Source organism: Eulemur rufifrons, chromosome 20 (genome assembly GCF_041146395.1).
Source record: "Eulemur rufifrons isolate Redbay chromosome 20, OSU_ERuf_1, whole genome shotgun sequence".
Lineage (NCBI taxonomy): Eukaryota > Metazoa > Chordata > Mammalia > Primates > Lemuridae > Eulemur > Eulemur rufifrons.
In genome coordinates this window covers 26,902,856-26,922,992 of record NC_091002.1, presented here as the reverse complement: position 1 = coordinate 26,922,992, position 20,137 = coordinate 26,902,856, and the positions used below count along the sequence as shown (strand labels likewise).

General features: G+C 46.0%; 1 protein-coding gene across 1 annotated transcript; it reads left to right on the top strand.

The window, feature by feature from the left end:
* Nucleotides 1–3,315: 3,315 nt before the first annotated feature.
* SIRPB2 (signal regulatory protein beta 2) lies at nt 3,316–17,573 on the top strand. The gene is made up of 6 exons (XM_069495764.1): nt 3,316–3,412; nt 3,505–3,738; nt 13,806–14,171; nt 15,261–15,602; nt 16,150–16,215; nt 17,259–17,573. Exons 1-6 carry the CDS (start codon nt 3,316–3,318, stop codon nt 17,423–17,425), a joined length of 1,272 nt encoding a protein of 423 aa, XP_069351865.1. The 3' UTR covers nt 17,426–17,573.
* Nucleotides 17,574–20,137: the final 2,564 nt, after the last annotated feature.

Genomic DNA, 20,137 nt, shown 5'->3' with positions numbered 1-20,137 from the left:
CATTTAATATCTGTGCACTTTTCTGTATATAGGTCATACCTCAATAAAAATATTAAATAACACCAAAAAGCACATAATGGAATTTGACATAAAATAGGAAAAGGGAGCAGGAAAGGTAAACTAAGCCATAAGGCAGGACAAGTTGCCAGTAGCAGAAAGTCAAGTTCAAGGGCCCTGAAGGCTTCAATATTAATGAGACACCAAATGCATCCACCTAAATAAAAAGAATGGCAGAAATGAGACTAGGTGACTTCCAAGGATAAGTCATAAAAAGCGATGCACTTCTGCTTTGTTCTCATGGGATTTGTAGGGTCTGGTGCTTGCAGACCTCACTACTTTATCTCCCAAATTCATTGCTAGCTCTTGGATAATCAGAAATCTGAGCGACCAGTGATCACAGCTGCCTGTGATTTAGAGGTGATTTATGGAAGGGAGGGTAAAATCTCACATGTGCATAACTTAAATCTGCTGATGCTCACTTATCTGCCCCTCTCTGTTGCTAGAGAAGCAAGCATGCCTCTCCTTCTCTTTCACCTTCCAAATCTAATGCAAGCACCTCTCATTGATAGGACCTAATCCAGAATAGTGCTGGCAAGGAGTTCTGTAAAATGTAGTTCCCAGGCTTCTAGCCCCTCTGATAAAGGAAGAGCAGAGAAAGAAGTGGAGAGAAATGCTGACTGCAAAGGTACCAGCGTTGTTCCTTTTTTAATTAGTATTCACTTGATTGCTGATGAGGTGGAATGCTTCCCCTATACTTATTGTGTTTTCCGTTTTAGGATAAACAATGAAAAAGCTGTTGTTTTAACAAAGTTCCATTTTTGTAGTGGAAGAAAGAAAGCCAATTTACGTGTAGACTTGTGTTCTATATATACCTCTAGTGCACCTTTTGAAGACAATCTAACTCAAGCTAGTAACAGGTACCGCAGGTCACATGACATCCAAGCACACAGACCAGGAGCAATATCATTGCTCCTAGTGACTGAGCAATTACTGTGAGCCAGTGCCTCGCACATTACCGCCTGTCACGCATTTTACAGATGACATTGACAGATAGAACATTTTTAAGTACTTCCTTGTGCACTTTTCCTCCTGCAGTAGTGCAATTCCTTCCCTGGCAGCTCTTTCCTATTTTAAAGGTGGAATGTGAGACTCGTTGCTTTGAAGAGGAAGCAGAGATTCTAGCTAGAACCAAGAAGGCCATCTGTTAGGAAGAGGGCTGAGGTAAGGAAAGTCCCTACCAGAAGGAAAGAAGGGGAAATCCTTACCTTTTGACTTGGTGGAGGCAGCAAGAAAAAGAAGGGGAGAAGGACAGGAATTGAGATGCTAAAGTCCTGGCACCCCCACAGTCCTGGGGTCAAAATGCTGGGGTGGGGTGGAATGGAGTATAGAAACCCCAGGTGTGTTTAGAGATTCCTAGAGCATAAGGGACCAGGGCTGGCTTCCCAGGGTGTTCCCAGGCCATGACATCACAAAGGGCCATGTGCACCCTGGCTTCTGAGCACTTGATCAGAAATAGAGCAGAAATTGACTGTCTTCAGAAACTGGTGACTGTGGTTAACCCTAAGGAAGGTAATGTCTGAGAGTCCTATAAAGGTGACAGTAAGTGCTGTATATTTTGCACTCTGTAGATGCCCATGGTGGATAAATTACAAAAATGTCTCCAGTTCTATAACCCCTCTTTGTATCCTCACCTTTTGCAATAAGGCTTTACAGTTCCTCCTAACAGGAGGCAAAGTCTATTTTCCATCCTTGACTTTGGTCTTGTCTCGTAACTTGCTCTGGCCAAAAGAATACAGCAGAAGTGACCTCGTGCCTTGCAACTTTTGCTCTCTCTCAAAACTGCCACTTTCATGTGAGCAAGTCTAGGTTAGCTTCTTGGAGGATAAGTGACCACAGGGAGGAGAGTTGAGGTGTCCCAGTCAATAATCAGCCAATCCCAGTAACGAAGCCACGTAGCCAACCTTCAGCTGACCTTAACTCATGAGCCATCCCAGCCAAGATCAGCACCGATGAACCACCCAGATGAGCCCAGACTAAATTCTCAGCCCACAGAGTCATGAATTAAATAAATGGTTATTGTTTTAAGCCGCTAAATTTCAGGGTAGTTTGTTACACAGCAATAGCTGATGGATACAATGCCTTGCCTATTAAAATAAGTAAAATTATTTTTATGTGAAACTTAAGAATATGAATAGCTGAGGAAGGAATCTGCATATGTGAGCAGGTAACTCAGAAGTTCCTGTGTGAGAAGGACATGGAGATGCTGAGGGGTCTCTTAGAATTGTCTAGGCCTGTGGCCAGTTCAAAGAGGCTCCAATATATGGGTCTTCTCGACAGGAGAACAAGTAGAGGGAGCAATGGGCTTTAGCAGTGGTACGCAAGGTTCCCAAAGTTCCAGACAGGACCAGCCACCCCTCAGCAGACCTAGTGCAAAGTCCTCAGGGACCAGGCCAGACCAACCTCCTCCTGGTAGACACAAGACCTCAGGGACCCAAGCGATACGCTTAGACCCAAGTCCCACTACCCTGTCCCAGGAAGAAACTTCAGCCTCCTCTGTCCCCAGGACCATCTGGAGTGGGAGGGAGGAAGTGAAACACCGAACGACTGAGCTGTTGTTTTTTTCCTGGAAAACACTGAGTTAACCTACGGGAGAATGGTGGCAGCCGGTACCGTGCTAACTCCATCCTGTACACACAGCCATATTTCCACTCCTGCTTTACAGATCAGGAAACTGAGGCACAAAGTGCTCAAATGATTGTCATAACATCACACAGCCAGATCTGGGTAGAGCAAGATTTGAACCCAGGCAGTGCAGCCAAAGAGGCTGTCGGAAGCTGGAAAAGCCTGGGATTGCTTCAACTGCCAAGTTTAAGCTTGCCCTCCTGACAGCCGGCACGAAGGGGCTCCTGAGGAAGTCTACATCAGTCACAGGAAATGAAGATGCCACAACCTGAGTACTGCATTTGGAACCCAGGAAATCGAGCCTGAGAGAGTTGCCCATGATTACACATTTAGGGATTAGGTCCATGGTGTCCCCGCAGTACCAGAAGGAGGCCCCCGGGGGGCTTGCTTTATAATAAATCCTCCTTCTTAAGCAATGTCGCCTCCTCTATTTCCTACATCCCATGAATAGTGATGGCTAATATGCTCAGCAATTACATCGTTCTGTGCCTTCACGCACATTATCTCCTATAATCTTCGCAACGCCTTTCAGCAGAGGAGATTGCCGCTGCTCCCATTTTGCAAATAAGGAAACAGAGGCTCTGAGATGGCAATGACTTTGAAATCTCACATAGCCGGGGAGAGGAAGACGCAATGCTTGATCCAAAGCCCAGCTGCCCCCAGGGGGCGCCCTACGACCGTGGTGCTCACGTCCCTCCCGGAGTGCCCAGGTCAGGGCCTGTGGCCAGGGGTCAGTAAGGTTTTGACACAGTGACTACAGGAACCCCAGCCCTGGCACGAAAGCCGGAAACCCTCTGACCGGGCTCCTCCCTCTTGCACCAGCAGGCCTGTGTGGCTGCGAAGAAAACACTTCCTCAAGTAGCCGTGGCAAAGGGAAGCAAAGACAGGCCTGGGCACTGGCCCCACCTCAGACTCCAGGAGCCACCAGACAGCAGAACGGTGGCCCTTCTTGGGGACCACAGGAGGCGCCGTGTGCCCCGATGATGCCCACCCCTACCCGCCTGGCCCACTCGCCTCCCTGCTCCCTGCTGCTGGCGCTGTTCCTTGTCCTCTCAGGTGAGTGGGATCTGAGAACGGGGCCACCCCTGGCTGGTCCCCAAGAGAGGCACCAAGACCCTGGCATACCTGGAGAAGCTTGACCCCATCACAGTGGAGCTCGGAGGGGACACCGAGAACTTTCCCAACTCCAGGAGAGAGCAAACAGCAGACCCAGTGTCCTGAAAAGCAGCGTAGTGAAGTGACTAAGTGTCAGGCTCTCAGCCCACAGCCCCAGGATTCCAGGTGGGTGCTTGAGTACCCATGTCAGACACTGTGGCTCTGTTAGCCCCAGTGTCCTCTTCTACTGAACAGGGGCACTCGTGGGACCTTTCTCCCTAGGGGTACTGTGAGTATTAAATAGGAAAGTGGTGAGGCTCAGCCCTGGACCAGCCACATAATTCGTGAGGCCCAGGGCAAAGTGAAAATGCAAGTACCCTTGTTCAAAAAGTATTAAGCAACACGGTAGAGCATTACGCCAAGCATGGGGCCCTGTGCGACTATACAGATCGCACACCCAGGAGCCAGCTCTGGCCCAGCTTGGGACACAGCTTGGCTTAAACCTCACCACTGACTGATTTAAGTTACTTCTCTCTGAGCCTCAGTTTTTCCCATCTGTAAAATGGGGCTAATCATAGGATCTACCTCTTTACTTTGTTAGGAGGATGCAGTAAGATAACACTTACAAGTACCTGGCATAACGTAAAGATTTGACAGCTGTTGGCTATTACTATCATACCTATGTCTCCCCTAACTCCAGGTCAAGCCACTTTAGCTCCTGAGTCCTGAGGCTCCTGGAGTAGCTCAGCCTCTGAGTCTAGAACCCTCCGACCCACCAGGTGGGATTCTTGGCTCTCAGTGGGCTCGTCCCATCTGGGCCTCTGCCCCAGGCCCTGCTGAGACCTGGATTCTGTTCACCCCACCGTGGGTCCTCCAGCGAGGTCAACCCCAGGAGAAGCACTGGTGGGACCCAGGTGTGTGGTCAGACCTGGGTGGTCAGCGAGTGAGGGCTCACTGGCTATGTCACTCAAGACGTCACTTTTCCAAGCTGGTTTCCTCAATTGTAAAATGTGAATCATAATTCCTAGTTACTCGTCCCACAAATACTTTTGAGTTCCGCTGTGTTTTAGGCACTAGGCTAGGAAATCAGAAATCTAAACTACCCCGAATCAAAAATATTTTTTGAAAAATATTGATTTTCTGCCAGGCTTCCAAAGGGAACCCCTCAAGAGGGACAATAAAAGGCAGAGGACGCAGGTGGGAAATTGATGAGAAAGGAATCCCAGAGCTGTGGGGAGGGGGCTGGTCCAGCTCCCAGGACACCTCCTGAAGCCCGTGTCACAATGTAGAAGGAGACTGAGGAAGGGAGAGGGGCTGCAGGGCTGTGGGGCTCCTGGCCTGATTCCCGGCTCTGGCTTCTTCCCTGGTGTTTCCCTGCCCCAGACCCACCCCCAGCTGGGATAAGACTTTCCGAGTCCTCCCTCTTCCCCCTGCCTGGTCTGCATGAAGTGCTCCCCTGTCCCCACACACATAGGCTTCGTCACTGCAAACTTTTTATCATTTTTAAACAGCTTCACGGAGGTGCAACTGACATACAATAAACTGTACCTATAGAAAGTACACAGATTGGTAAGTTTTGTGGGTGTTGGATATTTCACATTTGTGAAATCATCACCAAAATCAGGGTAACGAACATATATCTAACACCCACAAAAGTTGCTTGTGATTCATCCTTTCCGCTTCTTGTCTCCAGGAAACCCTGGATCTGTTTTCCATCACTAGGATTAGTTTGCATTTTCTAGAATTTTGTATAACAAGGATCGTACAGTTGTACTCCTTTTGGTCTGGCTTCTTTTACTCAGCATAGCTATTTTGAGATTCATTTGTGTTCTTGCACATACCAATGGTTCATTTCTTTTGTGTCTATCCATTGCATGGATAAACACTTTTCCATTCACCTGGTGACAGATATTTGGCTTGCTTGCAGTTTGGAGCTATTATAAAATAAGTGTCTATGATCATTTGTGTACAAGTCCTTGTGTGGACACATGCTTTCATTTCTTTTGGGGAGAATACCTAAGAATAAACTGACTGGATCACATGGTACTTGTATGTTTAACATTTTAAGACATTGCCAAACTGTTTTCCAAAGCAGTTGTACCATTTTACATTTTCGTCAGCAAAGTATGAGGATGCCAGTTCCTCCACATCCTCACCAACACGTGCTATGACCAACCTTTTTAATTTTCATCATTCTAATAGGTGGGTAGTAATATCTCATTGTGGTTTTAATTTGAATTTCCCTGGTGTGTAATGATGCTGAATATCTTTCATGTTGTGCATCCTTTTTGGTGAAGTGTCTATTCAATTCCCATTTTTTAATTCTGTTTCTTATTATTGAGTTTTGAGAGTTCTTTATATATTCTGGGTATATAACCTTTTATTAGATATCAGAACCTTTTATCAGGTACATTTACTGAAGAGCGTCTCCTTTCCCCAGTGTATGTTCTTGGCACCTTTGTCAAAAATCAGTTGGCTGGGCCGGGCGCGGTGGCTCACGCCTGTAATCCTAGCACTCTGGGAGGCCGAGGTGGGCGGATCGTTTGAGCTCAGGAGTTCGAGACCAGCCTGAGCAAGAGCGAGACCCCATCTCTACTAAAAATAGAAAGAAATTATTTGGACAGCTAAAAATATATATAGAAAAAATTAGCCGGGCATGGTGGCGCATGCCTGTAGTCCCAGCTACTCGGGAGGCTGAGACAGGAGGATCGCTTGAGCTCAGGAGTTTGAGGTTGCTGTGAGCTAGGCTAACGCCACGGCACTCACTCTAGCCCGGGCAACAGAGTGAGACTCTGTCTCAAAAAAAAAAAAAAAAAAAAAAATCAGTTGGCTGTAAATGCCCGGATTTATTTCTGTGTTTTCTTTACTCTTCCATTGGCCTATGTGTCTATTTTTATACCAATACTATAGCATTTTGGTTAGTATAGCCTTGTAATATATTTTGAAGTCAGGTAATATGATGCCTCCAGCTTTGTTCTTTTTAGAGACTTTTTTGGCTATTAATTTCTCTTTTATTTCTTTGACTAGTGTTATTTAGAAGTATTTAGTTTCCAAATATATGAAGTTTTTCTAGACATCTTTCTATTATTGATTCTAATTTATTTCATTGTGGGCAGAGGATATGCTTTTCATGACTTGAATTCTTTTATACTCATGGAGACTTTTTATTTGGGTGTGTAGTATCGAATAAATGTCAATTAGGTCGAGTTGGTTGATAGTGTCTTTTAACTCTTTTTATATTCTTTCTGATTTTCTGACTACTTGTTCTATCAGCCATTAAAGAAGAATATTGAAATCTCATACTCTAACCGTGGATTTGCCTATTTGTCCCTGTAATTCTGTTGATATTTGTTTTTGTTTTTGTTTTTTAATGCCCTTACTCTTTCCATCTATTGGTTTTTGCTTCATAAATTTTGAAACTCTGTTATTAGATGCATAAATGTTTGAAATTTTTATATCGTCTTGATTAATTTACTCCTTTATATTGTGAAATGACAGTCTTTATCCCTGGCGACATTCTTTGCTCTGAAATCTACTTTTTCTGATATTAATATATCCACTCCAGCTTTCTTTTGATTAGTGTTAGAATAGTATATTTTTTCACATCATTTTTAACTTATTTGTGCCTTTATATTCGAAGTGCATTTTTGGTAGGCAACACATAGTTGGGCCTTACTTTTTCATCCAACCTGACAATCTAACTTTTACTTAGATATTTAGACCATTTCCATTTAAAATGATTCCTGATATGAGTAGGTTTAAATCTATTACCCTCTTATTTGTCCTACTTGTTCTTTGGTCCCTTTTCCCTCTTGCTCTGTCTTCTTTTGGGGATTAAATATTTTTAATACTATTTTACTTCCATTATTATCTTACTAGCTATAAGTCTTTATTTTGCACTTTAGTGATTGCTTTAGAGTTTGTACTATACATCTTTAATTTATCACAGTCTGCCTTTAAGTGATATCGTACCATTTTACATATAGTACAAAAACCAGCTGTTTGGCAGGACTTGACTGGGAGTCTGGAGAAGCTCCCTAATGTGGAAAAAGGGTTAAGTGAGAAACTCCAGTGGTCCACATTTCCACCACAGACTCCTACAACCCTAGCCACGAGAGAGCCCCTCCACTTTTGTGGGTTCTGAGACTAACATAGCGAGCTCTCTGGAAACTGCATGAAGGCATTGCTCTACAGAGAGAGCTCACAATGGGTCCCACAAACTGCCAAACCCTAAGCAGCTATAGCACTGTCCTATTGTGACAGCCCAGCCCACACCGGACTGTGCCCTGCTCTGCCAGCTTTGCCCAGCCTCAGCAGGAGCCAGGGGCAGCAACCCTGCCTTCCCCACCAGAGGGTAGCCACACATGTTCACATGCCCCAAAGACAAATTCCACTGCCTGAAACCTCCACCCCTGTAGATGTCTGTGGGCTGATGTGCAAGTGAAGCCTGTACCCCCGGCTGCCTGCCTCCAGCTGCTCCCAGGAAAAGCAACCCCACGCTCCCCAGGAGCAGGGCTGCAGCAAAGCTGCTGCCACTCCAACCTGCCTGTTCGGCTAGTGGCCCGGGGATCACCTTGTCCCTGCCTACCACAGCCAGTCTTGGCATACCCCACAGGGTTTGAGGATACCACCCAGCCTGGTTCCACCTCTCCTCAAGTACCGGAGCATATCGCCAAGGGACCTGTCATCCAACCCAGTCCTCTAACAGTGACACCTGAGAAATCCTCTCAGGATCGGAAGTAGGGCCCACTCAACCCTGCCACTACCACCACAGCTGGCACCCACGCACACACATCACCTGCAGGTCTTGGGACCAGCCCATCCAACCTGTCACAGCCACTGCCAACACCAGCATGGACCACTTGTATCCCAGAACGTTGTCCCCCCACTGCTACTGCCATCACCCATGCCATGCCCACATCCAGGGGCTGGAGAACCTGCCCAGCCACCTGGCCCACCACGGGCATTCCTGGAACCTGAGCAAGCCATCAACCTGCATGGACCAGCTAACTCCAGTGCCAACGTACGCCACCTTGGGACTCACGGACAGGCATATTTAGCCTGCAGCCACAACTGGGATTCCAAAACTGGCCTACCTAGTAACCCAGTCCCCAGAAAAATTTCACCACAGCCTCTACTAACAACTGCACCCTGATCCACCAAGGAAATTGCAGACAACACTGATGCTGTTTACAGCCAAAGAAATCATACAATCACTACACTACTGCATGCATCAGAATTAAAGCCAAAGTGCCCTACCCTTCCAACACCATAGAAACATCTTCAGGAAAAAGTCTTCACCTACAAAAGCAAATTTTTTAAAAATTGGAAAAAGTGACTGTTACACTACATGGGAAATATATCAATGTTAGAATTCAGGAAACATGAAAAAGGAATATGATACCTCCATAGGAACACAATAATCTTCCAGAAGGAGATCCAAGTCAAAAAGAAATTCATGAAATCCTGGAAAAACGAATTCAAAATGCTGATTTTAAAGAAGTTTGGTGAAATATAAGAGAATTCTGAAAAACAATACAAAAAACCAGAGAAACACATCAGGATATCAATGAGAATTTACCAAGGAGATAGATATCGTAAAAAAGAACCAAACAAATTCTGGAACTGAAGGATTCACTGAATGAAATGCAAAATACATTTGAAAGCTTCAGCAATAGATTAGATCAAGCAGAAGAAAGTAAGTCAGAACTTGAAGATAGGTCTTTTGAAATAACCCAGTCAGACAAGAATAAAGAAAAAAGAATTTAAAAGAATGAGCAAAGCCTTTGTGACATATGGGGCACCATAAAGTAACCAAATAATCTAATTACCAGTGTCCCAGGAGACAGAGAATGAAATGGTTAGTAAACCTAACAAAAAAATAGAAAACTTCCTGGCTCTAAGAAGAGATTTAGACATCTAGATACAGGAGGCTCAGCAATCCCCCCAACAGACATTCAAAAAGGTCTCCTCCATGACACATTATAGTCAAACTGTTTAAAGTCAAAGACAAAGAGAGAATTCTAAAGACAGCAAGAAAAAACTGTCTAGTCACCTATAAAGGAACTCCCGTCAAACTAACAGCAAATTTCCTAGCAGAAACCTTATAGGCCAGGAGAGAATGTGGCGATATAGTCAAAGAACTAGGGGAAAAATTTGCCCATGAAGGATACTATACCCAACAAAATTATTCTTCATAAATGAAGGAAAAATAAAACTGTTTACCAGACAAGCAAAAGCTGAGAAAATTCATCATCACTAGACCAGCCCTACAAGAAATGCTCAAGGGAGTCCTAAACCTGGAAGCAAAAGGACAGCATTTGCCATCACAAAACATGAAAATATACAGTTCATTTATAAAGGAAACATGAAAATGAGGAAGAGAAAGGACTTACATGGTACCATTACAGAAAGTCACCAAACCACAATGACAAGGAAAGAAAGAAAGGAGCAAAGAATATACACAACAACCAGGAAACAATACCAGTTTGTTTCAAAATTGCTATTGCTATTTCAAAATTGCTACAAAACCTCACATATCAATAATAACCTTGAATGCAAATGATTAAATTCTCCACTTGATACAGATTGGCTGAATGGATTAAAAAAAAAAAAAAACCATGATCCAACTACAAGAAATGCACTCAATCCGTAAAGGCACATGGACTGAAAGTAAAGGGATGGAAAAAGATATTCCATGCAAGCAGAAACCAAAAGCAAGCAGGAGTAGCTATACTTATACAGATAAAACAGACTTTAAGTCAAAAACAGTACAACAAAAGGCAAATAGAGTGATTATATAGTAATACAGGGATCAATCCAGCAATAGGATCTAATAATTCTAATTCAATAAATGGTGCTGGAAAAAACTGAATACCCATATGCAGAAGAATTAAACTAGACCCCTATTTCTCACCATATATAAAAATCATCTCAAGATGGATTAAAGACTTAAATGTAAGACCTGAATCTATAAAACTACTAGAAGAAAACACAGGGACCTCTTCAGGACATTGGTCTAGGCAAAGATTTTATAGCTAAGACCACAAAAGTGCAGACAACAAAATTAAAAATAGACAAATGGGACTATATTAAACTAAAAAGGCTTCTTCCCAGCTAAAGAAACAATCAACAGAGTGAAGAGACAACCTGTAAATGGGATAAAATATTCACAAACTATTCATCCAACAAGAAACTAATATCCAGAATATAGAAGGAACTCAACTCAACAGTAAATAATGAAAATAATAACAATTCCATTTAAAAAGGGGCAAATAACATGAATAGACATTTCTCAAAAGAAAACATACAAATAGCCAACATGTATATGAAAAGATGCTCAACAACACTAATCATCAGGAAAATGCAAATCAAAACCCCACAATGAGATATCATCTTATCCCAGTTAGAATGGCTATTATCAAAAAGACAAAAAAATAGCGGATATTGGCAAGGATGTGGTGAAAAGGGAACTCTTATACACTGTTGGTGGGAATGTAAATTAGCACAGCCATTATGAAAAACAGTGTGGTGATTTCTCCAAAAACTAAAAACAGAACTACCATATGATCCAGCAATCCCACTACAGGGTATTTATCCAAAGGAAAAAAATCAGTATATCAAAGGGATACTCATACCCTCATGTTTATTACAGCACTATTCATAATAGCAAAGATATGGAATCAACCTAAGTGTCCATCAACAGATGAATAGATAAAGAAAATGTGGTGTATATACACCGTGGAATACTACTTGGCCATAAAGAGAATGAAATCGTGTCATTTGCAGCAACATGGATGAAACCGAAGATCATTGTGTTAAGTGAAATAACCAGGCACAGAAAGGCAAATATTGCATGTTCTCAATTATATGTGGAAGCTAAAACAGTTGATCACATAGAGGTAGAGTGGAATGATAGACACCATACTGGGAAGGGTATATGGGGTAGGGGAGGAAGACAGGTTGGTTAATGGGTACAAACACACAGTTAGATAGAAGGAATAAGTTCTAATGTTTGACAGCAGAGTAAGGTGACTACAGTTCACAACAAGGTAGTATATTTTTTGAAATAGCTAGAAGAGAAGACTTGAAATGTAGCCAACACCTAGAAATGATAAATACTCAGATGATGGAAAGAAGGAAGGGAGAGGAAGGAAAGGAAGGAAGAAGGGAAGAAAGGAAAGAAACAAACAAACTTACAGGTGGTATACTAATATTCTCCCCCCCCCGTCTTTATTCTATTTTTGTTATAACTTTTATGTATGTGTGTTATAAGCCTCACAATAAAATGTTATATTTTTATCGATGTGGGGCCTTGCTTTTAAGATTTGTTAGGTAGACCACAACCCTCCTTGTGTGGAGTACTCTCTCCTGTGCACTCTCCCCAGTGCCCTGACAACCGTGAGGTTTAACAGTTTGGCAGGTGGGGACAGGCACTATTCCCAACCCTGTGCTGAGCGATGGGCACTGTCCAGTCCATGTGTGTGAAAAGATGACACTTTCGGTGGAAAAACCAACAGAAAGGATCAGTAATAATAGATCTACAACTCAAATAATGTCTGGGGGTAGATGTTGCTGAACTTCTTGGAACGAATGACATCAAGGACAAAAGGAATCGCTAGGATTGAACATGGAGTGTCACTTGGTGACAACTGCGGGCAGTTCTCGGTGGTTCATAGCACATGCCCAGCCGAAGACAGGCAGAAAAAGAATTTATAATTCCACAAATCCCGGCTAGATCCTCTTAGAAGGGAAGGTTTGCTTCACCTCCTTACTGTCCCTGCCTTACTCACAACTGAGAAACACCACGATGTACTGCAAACTTGTATCTTGGAGTCAGACCGAGCTATTCACAAGGGCCGATGGGAACACAGACAATAGGGAAACACAGGCACGAAGCTGATGATCTTGATTTGAGCAGAATCTTAAGTCACCTCACCTGAGTTCAAGTCCTGGCCATGACACCTACTGAATGCGTGGTTCACCCCGTTTCTTTACCTCTCTGAGCGTTCGGTTTCTTTCTCATCTCAAAAATGGAGATAGTAATAGCATCTACCTTATGGAGTTCTTGGGAAGAGTAAAAGTGATGATGTTCATCACCCATGTGTCAGAGAACTTCCATGGGAGGCCTCAGCCCTTTTTCTCAATGCCCACTTGGAGGCCAAACTCAACAGTTCAACCTGTCATTGAAATAAGCCCACTTCACGATACCGTAACAACAACTGCAGTTTGTTAAAGAATTCACAGGAGGCAGGGAGGGTATACACACTGAACACAAACCCATGTCTCCGAAGGGTGGCATTTGAGGGTAAAAAGCGGGAGTTCCAGAAACAGGCTGCAAGAGTTTGAAACAAGGTTCTGTCACATTCCTACAGGGTGCTCAGGCCACCACCACAGACTGTGTGGCTTAAACAACATAAATGTATTTTCTCACTATTCTAGAGGCTAGAAATCCTAGATCGAGTTATCAGCAGGGTTGGTTTCTCCTGAGGCCTCTCTCCCTAGCTTGCAGATGGCGCCTTCTCCCTGTGTCTTCACTGGTCTTCCCCATGTGCACGTCTATGTCCGAATCTCCTCTTCTTATAGGGACACAAGTCAGATTGGATCAGGGCCTCCACTAACAAACTCATTTTAACTTAATTACTTCTTTAAAGACCGTGTCTCCAAATATAGTCACATTCTGCAGCCCTGGGGGCTAGGGCTTCAACATATGCTTTTGGGGGACACAGTTCAGCCCCTAACAGATGATCCTGGGAGAGTTACCTAACATTTCTGGGTTCCCAGTTTCCTCTGTCATAAAATGGGGATAATTCTGTTTACCTATAGGAGCATCGTGAGGAATAAATGTGAGGGGATGCACACGGTGCCCGGCACGTGGTGAGCACTTACATGTTATTTATTATTGGTAGGTTTCCCATTAGATAGCTCCATTCTCTCTCTGCAGCCAGCCACCTCAGCCCCTCTTTCCCTTCCCTCTCCAGCAAAACCCTCCTCCTGCCCAGTACAAGGCCTCTTTTCCTCTGTTGTAGGAGCCTCTGAGCAGAACAATGGGAACGAGAGGCATGTGCTACAGCCTGAGGGCCCCATGCTGGTGGCAGAAGGTGAGACGCTCCTATTGAGGTGTACGGTGGTCGGCTCCTGCATTGATGATATGATTAACTGGGTCAAGGTCAGCTCTCGGGGCCAGCAAGAAATTTATAACTTCGAACGTGGCTTCTTCCCTGGGGTGGTGCCCATGATCCAACGGACATCAGAGCCACTGAATTGCGATTACTCCATCTATATCCACAATGTCACCAAGGAGCATGCTGGAACCTACCACTGTGTGAGGTTTGATGGTTTGAGTGAACACTCGGAAACGAAGGCGGATGCGGGCACCTCTGTGCTTGTGAAGCGTGAGTATTAGTCCCTGCAGGGCACATACTCGCTCTGGTATGTCTCGCTGTGGCGGCAGTCACCTTCATCCACAGCCATGCTGTATCACACAAAACCTCAGTGGCACACAACACTGTGTATGTATACCTCACGTGCACATTTACATGTGGCTGGGGTGGGTCCACTCCTCATGCCTCATGCCAGGGCCCAGGCCCGAGAGGTAGCAGCTACATGGGGCGTGTTTTCTCATGGAGATGGCAGAAGCCCAGAGGGCCAGTCCCAACTCCCCAAGCACATCTCAAGCCTCTGCGCACATCATGTCTGCTAACAACCCATTGGCTAAAGCAAATCACATGGCTCAGCTCCACGGCAAGGGACAAGGAAGTTTGCTCTTCCACCATGAGGCCACGGGGAGGGTGTGGATGTACCACGTCACTGGAGTGGAGTCAAGGCCTAGTGCTGATAGCGTGATCTACCTCGCTCCCCAAGTAATCAGTCGTGGTATCTATAAGTCCACCAACAGTGACCCGGAGTCCCAAATCCTGGGCCTGTCATTCAATAGCGGTGTGTTCTTAAATCAGTCACTGCGGCTCTATACACCTCAAGTGCTTAACTTATAAAATGGGCAACAAGGGTCATTCAGGTGACTAAATAGGAGAACAGATACTTATGAACCACCCCATAACCTGGGGACACGGAGAGTGTCTGCCATGTGGGGGGTTCATTTTAATTTGATGCCGGAATTTTGGGAAGGCTTTCTGGCGCCTTCCAAGCTGTGCTGTGCCTCCCCTGGAATCCTACAGTCCTCTGTGTTTCCAGCCTCCGGGCAATTTTCTTTCCAGCTGCACCAACAGCCTGAGGGCAGTTTCAGGGCAGGGTATTTTCCTGTTTCGTGGGATTCATTTTCCCCAGTCCGAGCATCAGTACATGGTAGGTACTCAGTACTCCTATACTGAATGAATCAACTAGTGAGTGATGAAAGAAAGCAGGAAGGAGTGGTGGAGTGAAGCAATTGAGAAAGGGGAAAGGGAGGGACGATATGAGGGAGGGAATGGGGGGATGATGGAGGAAGAGAAAGAATCCAACAAAGACATTCCCTTTGGCTTCAGGAGCTGGGGACCCCAAGCCAAACCTCTGGATCATCCAGCCCCAGGACTTGGTGCTGGTGACCACTGGAGACACTGCCTTCCTGAACTGCACAGTGCTTGGAGATGGTCCCCCTGGACCCGTCAGGTGGTTCCGGGGGGCTGGTCTGAGCCGGGAGGCCATTTACAACTTTGAAGGCATCTCCCAGCCCAACGTGACAGCGGTGCTGGCCTCCAGCAACGACTTCAGCATTCTTCTGGGAGGCGTCTCCACTGAGGATGCTGGCACCTATTACTGTGTAAAGTTTCAGAGGAAACCCAATAGGCAATACCTCTCTGGACAGGGCACCACGCTGAGAGTGAAAGGTGAGACAGCTGATATAGGTGGTGTCAGGGGAGTGGAGCAGGTGGTCCCCAAGGAAATTTTTACCATGTTTCAAATAAGCCAGGTCTTCTCAGCCTCCATGTCTTTACATAAGCTGTTCCCTCTACCTGAAATGCTTTCTCCTTTTCTCTGAGAACTCCTACTCATCCTTTAAGGCCCAAGACAAATGGCCCTTCCTCTTTGAACCTTTCTCCTCCCCCGAGGCAGAGTTAATTTCTCCCCAATTGGGGTTCTACAGAACTTTTAATAGATCATTAATAATTCAACAAACATCTATTGCATGCTTGTGGAGTGTCCTGCACTGTACTAGGTGCTGGAGACACTGCAATGAATCAGACATTATCCCTACCCCAGAGATGCTCCAGCAGGTGTAAGTTCATCCACCACAGAGGCAGGGTTTAACTTCTAGTCCCCACCCAGGTAGAAGCTGGCAGACTCATCTCAGTTTCCCCAGGTCCTGGCACGGGGGCTCAGGAAGTGACAGGAGAGAATGACGAAAGGCAGTGTGAGAAAGCCTCTCTCTTGCAGCAAAACCCACCTCTTCCCAAGAGGCAGAATTCTCCGGTGAACACGTAGCCAGGATATCTCCAACAGGTGAGTGCACCTACCTCAGTGGAGTTAATGAGTCCCCCACGGGCAAGGGGAGGGGGGCATGGATGGCTTGGTCATGAGAAGGGAGCAGTCCCAGACACCTGCCACCAAGAAAGTCCCCAGGACTCCATCTCAACTATAGAACCAGGAACAGCTCAGTCAAGAAAAGACTTCCTAACAGCTAGCACCGTCTATTGATCAGTGGGTAGCGTTACTTGAGAGATAGTGAGCTCCCCATGATTCAGAGTGTAGGGACACACTGAGGCCATGCACAACAGTGCCAAAGAACATGGCTCTGTAGCCAGGCCTCCTGGACGGAGCGCCTTTCTAGCCATGTGATCATGGGCAGGACACGTCACTCCTTCAATCTCTGGCGTCTGATTCTATGAACTGGGGTGGGGGTGGGGGTACGAATCAGAGAGACGCCCTCTTGGGGCTGGGTATGGATCCAATGAGGTCATACATGCCAAGTGTCCAGAACTGTGCCTGGCACATCACCTGGTAACATTTGGGGGCACCCAATAACTGGCGGGAGCTTGTGATCAGGGGGGTCAGATTAGCCTTCCTGAGTCTCAGCCCTGTCCCTGCCATGCGTGGGAGCCAGACAACCTGGGGCCCATCACTTCTTTGACATGTGTGGACCTGGGCCAAACCCATTGTGGGTCTGTGTCCTTATCTGTAGAAATTGGATCATTATCCTACATTGTAGGATTAGTTTGAGGATTATATTAGGCAACGAGGAATAGCTTGGCTCGGGGTCTGAGACAGAGAAGCTGAGTAATCAACACATGAAAGCAGGTTTCTGTCATTATCAGAGGTTAGGGATGCTGTTGAGATGATCACAGGTACAGAGAGGACGTGCGGCAAGGCTTCTTTGGGCCCAGGGCAAAGGGAGAGGTGGTCTTTGATATCCTCTCCCCAAATAGAAAGGATATGGCTACAGAGGTTATACAGCAGCCGGGCCCACCCTTGCCCATGGGTACTGAGGTGTGGGCCGTGGGGCACCCACCGGGAGTCCTTCCTGAGTTCTCCCCTGTGTCCCCCAGGCCTCCTGTCTGTGCTCACACCTGTGGTCCTGGGGCTGAAGGCAGTGACCTTGGCTGCACTCCTACTGGCCCTGGCTGCCTGCTGGAGAAGCTCTAAGCAAGAAGACTTCAAGACCCTGGGCCGAGCAGAGCCTCACGTATTAGCATGGGGCAAGGGGCAAGGGTGAGGGTCAGCCCCAGCATGGATCCTCTTTTCAGAGAGGAGCTAGGGCTCCTTGACCATTTCTCAGCCTCTGGACGCCCCCTAGGCCTCATGACAAACTCCTAGATCCCTACATCTGGTGTCGGTCGGTTCACCTAGTGAAATTCCCCTCTTTGCACTGGGCTCCCCTGATGGGTCTCCTCCCTGCTGTCAGCCTGTTTGAGCCCTCGTGGTCCTTCAGGCCCTGGCTCGGGTCTCCCCACTACACCCTTGGCCACGCTGCAGCCCCGTCTGGGTCGACCTCCCCTTTTCTCCACCTCGCCACATTTTTCATGTCCTTCAAATATCCAACTCCGAGTCTTCCTCCCAGAAGGTGTCCCTGAGCATCTCTGAGCTCAACTAGCCAGACCACCTGTGCGCCTTCATCTACACTCTTCTCTCCCACCTTCCTGCCTCCTTTCCTTCCCCCTGTGGCTGGCTGGGTGAGTGTAAGAGTTAGAATACAGGTCTGGCAACTGTAACAAAGCTCTTAAATAACAGTGGCTTAAACCAGAAAAAAGATGATTTCTCTAGTAACATCCGGCCATAAGCAAGCCAGGCAATACCCGGGCTCCCCGGTTTTGAGAATTGGTTGTGGCCGGGCGCGGTGGCTCACGCCTGTAATCCTAGCACTCTGGGAGGCCGAGGCGGGTGGATTGCTCAAGGTCAGGAGTTCGAGACCAGCCTTGAGCGAGACCCCGTCTCTACTAAAAATAGAAAGACATTATATGGACAACTAAAAATCTATATAGAAAAAATTAGCCGGGCATAGTGGCACATGCCTGTAGTCCCAGCTACTTGGGAGGCTGAGGCAGTAGGATCGCTTAAGCCCAGGAGTCTGAGGTTGCTGTGAGCTAAGCTGACGCCACGGCACTCACTCTAGCCTGGGCAACAAAGTGAGACTCTGTCTCAACAAAAAAAAAAAAAAAAAAAAGAGAATTGGTTGATGTTGTTGTTACCAGGTCCACATTCCAGGCAGCCAAACTGGGGAAGAAGGTAGGGAAGGGAGCATGATTCTCCTCTTTAAGGGCACAGTCAGGAATGGCCCACCTCACTTACTTTTAATTGGCTGGAATGTGGTCACGCCTAGCTGCAAAAACGGCTGGGAAATGTAGTCTTTATTCCGGCAGCAATTGCCCTGCTGAACTGGAGGGTGGATATCAGGGGATAACCAGTAATCTTTGCCACAGTGGCATAAAGGCAGCCTCCTACTTGCTGTGTAGAACAATGGAGTTTAATTCCCAGCGCCTCTTCCCACCACCAGCTCCACCAGGGCAGCATTAACGTGGGGGAGCAGTTCTCAAGGAGAGTCATTTTGCCCCCATGGAACTTTTGGCAATGTTAGAGACATTTTTGGTTGTCACAATTTTGGGAATGCTACCACCATCTAGTGGGTAGAGGCCAGGGGTGCTGCCAAACATTGTTATTTCCCTACAGCAAAGAATTATGTGACCCAAAGTGTCAGCAGTGCAGACGTTGTAAAGCTCTGATGTAGGGGAACGTTTGCATGCCCAGGACTTCTAACTCCTAAGCCCCCACTTCCTCACTGGGTGCCCTTAGTGACTAATCAGTCACTTCACCTTGAGAAACATTGAAGATTTCTCTGCCTTGTATAAGAACCAATCCAATTCCACATTTCCTGAGGGCCTACTATGTGCTGTGTGTACTGTGTACACTCAATACATGTGAAGTCCCTTTTCTTTTTCCATGCAAACATGTATTAGCACCTGCCATGGTGGGAAGTGGATTCGTCTGATGTTTTTCGTTATAGCAAACAGGAAAACAGCTTGAACTAAGCCAAAAATATGTTAATTTAGTCTGAGAATTGAATAAATCACTGAATTATCAGACATTAGAGAAGGTAGGTAACGTAGGCTGAGAAGTGTTCCCCCCACCACCAAGATATCCACATCCTAATCTCTGGGACCTGTGGATGTTACCTTATATGGAAAAAAAAAGACTTTGCAGGTGTGATTAAATTAAGAATTTTGAGATGGGGAGGTTTTGCTGGATTATCCAGATGGGCCCTAAAAGAGATCACAAGTGTCCCTGTAAGAGAGAGAGGGGGAGATTTGATGTAGAATAAGAGGAGGAAGCAATGTGACCACAAAGGCAGAGACTAGAGTGCTGTGACCACAAGTTAAGGAATGCCGGCAGCCACCGGAAAGTGGAAGAAGCAAGGAATGGATTCTCCCCCGAGAGCCTCCAGAAGGAGCGTGGCCCTGCCAACACCTTGATGTTGGACTTCTGCCCTCCAGAACTATAAGAGAATAAATTTGTGTTGTTTTAAACCACTAAGTTTGTGGTCATTTGTTGCCTCCAGAAACCAGACATAGGAATTGGCCAGCACAGTCCTGCAGGCCAAGGAGAGACAGGGTGGGGCAGTGGTTAGGAGCGCAGATTCAGGAGCTGTGCGATATTTAGGTTCAAACTCATTTAGGAGTCTAGATTTCCCCATCTGTAAAATGGAAGTGATAATATTTCATAGGGTTTTCATGAGGATGAATGAGTTGGTGTGTTTAATGCTCTTTTTAGACTGTCCGGGGCTTAGCAAGTGCTGCCGGGTAGTGTTATGAGGAAGGATGCCCCCAAGGCCTCTGGAGGAGCCATGGATCCCTTAGCCTAAGAAAGGGCTTTCCCAGTGGCACAAAAGTGAAGAGGGGGTGACAATGAGGTTCAAAAATTCCAATATTGGCCA